Below are 7,286 nucleotides of genomic sequence, written 5' to 3' on the forward strand. Positions count from 1 at the left end.
CTTAATATCTATTAATTTTGGTACCGTAATTTTTATTATTTTAGCATTTAAAAACTACGAATTTTATTAATAAATTAAAAAATAATACTTAACACAGAAAACTAAAACTAAAGGGGAAATGCTAAATGAGATGGGAATGTATCACAGTTACAAAACTGTACATTTAGAAATAATAAATAAATAAATAAATACTTAACACAAAAAATATCTAAAAATTCAAAAATATTTTATTTCTTCTTAAACAAAAAAGTAAAAAATAACAAGTTAAACATCACAATAGTTATTCATAAAAATTAGTATAATGAACATGAGTATTAAGCTTTATTTTGTAACATTAACACAGTTTATAAAACATAAAAATTAAAGTTTGTTATTTTTCTTCATAGAATTATAAAGTTTCTTCATTACACCTTTATGTAAATTTTTAACTTAAATTAGAACTTTATAAATTTTTAATACTTCAAAATATTACAATAAAAATTTTTAGTTGAACTAAAATTTGAACTTAAGTTTTTTTCTAAAATAAATATTACTTCTCTTTCCATTGAAATTGGTAGACACTCGACAACTTTTCAAGTTTTCTTGATTAACAAATAAAGTAAATTATTTATAAAAAATTGTACTTATAATTTCTTAAAGCTTCTGAAGATGGAATTTTTTTAATAAATTTTTTTTCTAAAATTCATAAGTTGAAAAATTTATAAAAATTGTCAGATATCTTTCAATTTCAGTAATACCTCTTTTTTACAAGTTTCGTCTTCTTCGTTAAACATTACTTTTTTGATTAAATCAAGCATTCAAAAATACGCACACAGGTTTAAATATATATTAATATAAAAGTTGTCTTATTAATTTTAAAACAAATGAAGTAATTAACATTCAATTGTTGTCACTTAACATTATTAAATAATTATAAATTATTTAAATAAGATGAAATTGAAGTTAGCAGGCATCTGTAATTTTTAGAATTTTCACAACAAATAAATTACTACTACAAAAAAATTTTTTTTTAAATTACATCAGTAATTTTTTGACAAATCTACAAATGAAATTTTTAAGAAAGTTTCTTTCTAATTTATTCGTTAAAAAAAATCCTAGAAATCATGATATCTCAGATAACTTTAGTATCATTAAGCAATAGCTTATTTCCTATTGAAAAATCTTGGAGCTTTTGATTTGTACTTTAGGCCAAGTATTTTTTTAAAATTAGTTCTAGGACTTAGAGAATAATAATTTTTAAACATATTTTTGATTTTATAATTTTTAATTATGAATATATTATATAGATTAATTAAGTTAAGCTTTAAAAGTATTTATGTAAAGTAAAAAGTATCAAAAATTATTTTATTATCTTCGAAACAAAACATCAAATTAATATCGATTAACATTCACCGTACAACATCAATACGTCTTGAATCGTAATAATTATTCTTAGTAAATCAACAATATACTTGTGTGTATTTATGACACTTAGATTACTTATCATAATTAAGCATTATCATTTAAGCCAATGATTAATCGTCTAAGATTTCTTCAACTGAAAATAAAAATAAAAACAATTAATCATCAAAGTAAATTATTTTACCATAAATAAAAATAAAATAGTTTACATTTTGACTCTCACATATTGACACGATAACTATCAAGAGCTTACGTCAAACAAGGAACTTGAACCAAGGTTGCGAGTCTTTCAACGAAAATAGAAGAAATGCTTGGATTGACGTTAATCACTTCTGCATACGTCGGAGTCTTCATTACTTTAGTAATATTAGCAACAATAAATTCAGTAACGAGTTCGAATAACTGCGAAGCATTACTGCGATAAGCCAAATCCATGATTCGAATAGCATTGTCAATGTCAATAGAATCTGACAGAAACTCTTCATACATGTCCTTGAGTGGCTGAAGCTTGAATTTATCAGCAGCTTCCAGCAAAAGCACAACATTGTCTTCCAAGTCACAGATTTTGTCTGTGTAAATAAATTCTAAAACCATTTCAAATGTCTTTGAATCCATTTTCGGCATTATTTTCTTTTCATTGACAGTTATAGCGTTATCTTCAGTGTCAATGAACGTTTTTAAAAACTCTGGACAACGTGCCATCAAAATGGCTTTGTGGACTTTGAACTCTTTGTTGCCCAGAAGTAAAGTCACGTCGCTGGCAACACCACTAACAAGAAGCTGCTTCAAATCTTCATAAATAGAATGTTTGGGAGTTTTAGATGACTCTTTGATCCCAACTGGAGCTACGTAGAAGTCGTAAATGATAACCTCAGTGCCAATAGTTACCTGGTTATTTGGCAAAAACTCATCTCTGTTGTTCAGAAGTGTTTTAACCTCCAGAAACTTCTTTGAGTACCAAGCAATGTTTGAACTTTTTTCAATATTGTTGAAGTATTGAATAAATTTCTTTTCCTGCTTGTTATTCAGAATAAAAAGCGAACACATAGCTCGCACCGGCTCAGTTTTTTCGGTAGTTGCTAAGCTTCTTGATATCCATTCTTTATTACCTGACTTATCTCCATCGAACCCCATTCTCAGATACCACAAGTTTGGAACTGTATTTTCTACGGTGAAGCTCAAGGACTCCAGAAATGTTGGCTTGCCAACGATCAACTCTGAGACATCAATAAGTGGTGAAAAATTTTCTATTTTCCACTCGTGGTAGCCAACATGTTTTACGACTTTACGCTGACATTTTTCCATTTTTTTAATTAAGTTTATCAGGCAAATTTTATTTTTAATTAGAAATTACTGTTTTATTGATTTCTTTTTTTTATTAAGCAACTATATTAGTAATTAAATATTCAACTTTAAAGAAATTGCGTTCAGGACGCTTTGTACTTCTTGGTATATCTATTTAGGATTAAGGTTATGTTTCTACAAACGCTTGACAGAGCGCGCATGTGCGAAACTAACGGGTTTTTAATTTGACACTGGAATCAGCAGACATCTGACAATTTCTAGGATTTTTTTGTTGAAAAAATTATAACAAAAAAATTAAAAGAAAAAATATGACATTAAATTTAGCTGTCACTTCACAATTTTTTAAATTTTCTTTAACAAATAGATTTTAGCAAAAAAAAAATTATTAAAAAAATGGACTTGTAGAAATTTTAATAAACTACAAATGCAATTTTTTTTAAATAATTTTTTGGAAGAAATTTATTTGTTAAAAAAAATTCAAAAATTGTCAAGTGACAGCTAACTTTAATGTCATATTTAGCTGTCATTTCACAATTTTTTTAATTTTCTTTAACAAATAAATAACAGCAAAAAAAAATATTAAAAAAATGGACTTGTTATTTTTTTTTTTGGGAACCGACGTATTTTTGTATGAAACGAGTAGAAATGCAAATAAAATTTTTTTCTTCAAACTAAAAATTTTTTTGGGCTTAGAAAAAAAAAACAGAATTTTCATTATACGCCCTTATAATGGTCACGAGGTGGGTCGCGGGAGCTATAAGGGCGTATAAAATTTTTTTTTAGATTTTTTCCACGTTTCGGATAAAACTACGTCGATTCCCCAAAAAAAAAATTTTATACGCCTTTATGGCTTTTCACCGGGACCTTTTGCCGGTATACGCCCTTATGGCATCTGAAACGCGAAATATTAAATTCTCCCAGAGTGAGACCTCCTTCTTTTCATCTGAGTTCCTCTTCTCCACATAGTATGGACTACATATTGAAACGGCAATTTTTACTGTTTAAAACTGTAATCTTTTGAGATGAGAGTCGTTATTTACTATAGTGACAGCTACTAATCACTTATTTTCGATATTAAATTATAGATTGTGGCTTTCACGCTTTCTACATTAAGTACTGTAATATTTATATTTTTACCGGCCTGATATACACTTTACTGTTTGAAACTATAAAAATTAACCGGAATCCTAGTAAATTTTACAGTTTACTTTTTTCCGTGCAGTATCATTTTTAATTTACCTCTAAAATAATGAGAATAAAAATTTGAAACAAAAATTATTATTTTTTATTTGGAAAATATTGAGTGAGAAATCGTCAGAAAAAATTACATTGGATATTTTAATAATGTTATAGATATTTTTTGCAACTGTAAAGTAAATATCTGCAATAATGAGAAACAGAAAATTGATTCAGTTATAGCAAATCAAAAATTGCTGATAATGGTCAGAATAATCAACAGTAATTATAATTGCTATAAATCCTGTTAGGGATTAACGGAATTTGTGGTTACATAATCAGATTAATTATCAGCAGTTATAAATGCTATTTTCTCAACTAGTTTTGACAGTATCCGTGTCGATTGAGGGGATGAGATGACTACTTTATATCCTTTAGTATTTATTATTGAATTAATATTAGCAGCAGCCACGTACAAACATCGATCAAATAATTGCTTAGAATTTACCCGATCGGCCCATGTCATTATCTGAAAAACGTTTCCAACACTTTAAGATTTTTCAATTGATTCTTCACAAAGCTCTTTCAAATATAACAGTTGATACTGATCTGCTACTTCAAGAAATTTTTCAGCGTAAGCTTTAAGATTTTCAACGTTATCAGTGTAAATGAATTCTAATATTTTCTTAAATATCAATGGGTCGATGTTTGGTATAGTTACTTTATTGTCTTTTTTTTTCTTTCATTTCATGAGAAAACATTTCAGTAAACACTGAGCTGCGTGTCATCAGAATGGCCTTATGTGCTTTAAATTTTTCATTATTTACTATTAAAGTAACGTCACATGCTGTCATGTTCTCAAAAAGTTCCTTTAAATCATCTCCGATACATCCTTTCTTTAAGTTTGTAGGAAATTTAATGTCACTTTTTGAAACATCAAATTGTACAACCAACTTTAGCCATAATAGTCAATGTGTCATAAAGTAAAAATTTTTCTCTGTTGTTTAAAAGTTTTTTTTTCTCAATTAAGTTTTGATATGAACTAACCAAGGGATTAGTTGAAGTAATTACAAATTGTTTGATAAGCATCATTTCTTTTTTATTATTTAAAATAAAAATTGACCACTGTTTCAATTTTTTCCGGATTTTTAAGCTGTGATTTCAGTGATACCGATATCCAATCTTTTTTGTCTGAGTTTTCATTATGAAAATACAACTTTACATAGTACAAATTATTGGGTATCAAATCGCCTTCAAGTTTTGGTGAATTAATTGTCAAATTCATATTACTTGTAAGCCATGTAAAGTCGTGAATTATCCATTTGTAATTAATAGACTGTTGTATGGTATTTATGTATCCTGCTTCAGACATTCTGAAAAAATTTTAAATAACATTAAAGTCGCATTTTATTTGAAAAAAAATTAATCGAAGTTGAATCGAAAAAAAAAAAATCTTAAATTGAGACACATTTAATAATTTTTTAAAATTTTATAACAAATAAATTATATCAATAAAAAAATAGAAACATTAATTCGACACGTAGAAATTGTAAAAGATTATAATACCATAATTAGCAACCTGCAGTCACTATATGACTGCCGAGATTTACGAATTATGAATAAGAAAACTTTGGCTTAATGATTTATATACATAGTTATAACACTAAAGTTAGCCGTCAGCTGTTAATTTTAAAAAGTTTTTTAATAAATTAATTACAATAAAAAAATTCTTCTGAAAATTTTCACTTGTGATTTTTATTAATTTTCACATGTGAAATTTTTAAATTAAATTTTTTTTTAATAATTTAATTTCTATAAAATTCTAAAAAAATTTTCAATATCTGTCAACTTCAGTGTTATACATAGTAAGGGTACTTTTTGAATAAATTTTAAAAATAATAGTGCTATCACAGGATCAATTGCAAATAATTTAATGGATAAATGTGACCGAACAAATTTATTGAACCAAAAAACTATTAAAAACTCTATTAACAACTTGACATAAGAAACTGACCACTGAAAAATATTTAAAATCGAAATGTATAAAATCTTGTCAAGAACTTTCTGATGATACCAAATTAAACTATAAAAATTTTATTGAAAATAATAATATGCTCGTCACAAAATTTTCTTTTCTCTCTCAATTATTTAAATCATCAATAACTATTGCTAAAAAATATCAAACTCAATTTACGATAAAAATATACCCGTTACTAAATTTTTCTTAGTCTCTTAATTATGTCAATTAATTTTTAACATATAACCACATTGATGTATACAAAACAAAATAAATAAACAAAATTTATTTATTGCTAAATTCGAATCTACTTATAACTACTTAGAAAACTTATAATAATAAATAAACTATTTTAGCAAATAAAGTGAAATGTCTGCTCATTTTATTCTCATTTAAAAAAAAGTTGAATTCATGAATGAAAAATGCGTACCTTTAATTACTACTATTGTTCAAAAAGATACTTAATATATTTAAAACTAATTGGTTGTTCATCAAGTGCAAGTTACCTTCTGAATGTTTTTTTTTAATCGTTTAGGTGTTAATAAATTGGAGACAATCTATTTTTTTATAAAAAATTTCTTTCTTCGTTTTTCTGCGGTAGTTACTAATGTGTTTTAGCCTTTTTTTTTTTTTTCAGCGATCGTGTTTTCATTCATTTGTTTCTAAAAAAATAGAAACGAAACAGAAGCCGCAACGCCATCGAAACTACCGGCAACTAAAATGAAGCGCGCAAGCGCCACATTAATTTAAAAAAATAGCCCGCGAAATTTGAAACTCCCGCCGAGTTCAAAAATAAAAACTTTCTCTCTAAAATAGCTTGGTTGGTTAAAAAAATTAAGAACCAATTAAGTTTCTTAGTAGATTGTTAATCATTAAAAGCCTGGTTGAGGGTCTTAAGGGTTTCCGTTGAAAAAAAAAAAAAAAAAAAAAAGGAAAGTAAGTGCGGATGTATAAGCCTCTCGAGATAAATAATTAATTATATTGAGCAGAAATAAATAAATATTAAATTTGAATGGTAATGATCAGGCGTTTGTTTCGGGTCGGGCACCCCTTGGTGGTGAATTGTCGAGCGCCTCAAGCGCCGATGAAACAAAGCCACGCGAAGATCAAAGGAAAGTTGAACATTTGTCATCCACGAGTGTACGCTCAAACGGCTTTTGTTCACAATTCATCGTTGCAATAACACTTAATTTCAATAGTACTTTAAAAAAGGCTTGTAAGTCGTCAATTGTATGTTCCTATTATTACAGCCACTATTATATATACAAATCATATATTATAAAAGTATTATTTCTCAGGTTTATTCGATACAAATGAATTGAAAGCTAAGCGATAGTCCGGTTGATTGGCCCAGTACTGGCCCCGGTGCAATCGAGACACACAAAAG

General features: G+C 27.1%; 1 protein-coding gene across 2 annotated transcripts; it reads right to left on the bottom strand.

Moving 5' to 3' along the window:
- Window positions 1-239: 239 nt before the first annotated feature.
- LOC141526977 (protein roadkill-like) lies at window positions 240-2,855 on the bottom strand. Of its 2 annotated transcripts, none has more exons than XM_074242187.1 (2): window positions 1,625-2,855; window positions 240-1,537 (listed from the first exon to the last, which is right to left on the bottom strand). In XM_074242187.1, exon 1 carries the CDS (start codon window positions 2,704-2,706, stop codon window positions 1,651-1,653), a length of 1,056 nt encoding a protein of 351 aa, XP_074098288.1. In that variant the 5' UTR covers window positions 2,707-2,855; the 3' UTR covers window positions 240-1,537; window positions 1,625-1,650. The 2 variants fall into 2 exon arrangements, with proteins under 2 accessions (XP_074098288.1, XP_074098287.1); XM_074242186.1 differs by having other exon boundaries at window positions 243-1,537; window positions 1,611-2,855.
- Window positions 2,856-7,286: the final 4,431 nt, after the last annotated feature.

This window comes from Cotesia typhae, unplaced genomic scaffold, assembly GCF_013202065.1.
Source record: "Cotesia typhae breed Kobodo isofemale line unplaced genomic scaffold, CoteBio_Ctyphae contig_4, whole genome shotgun sequence".
Lineage (NCBI taxonomy): Eukaryota > Metazoa > Arthropoda > Insecta > Hymenoptera > Braconidae > Cotesia > Cotesia typhae.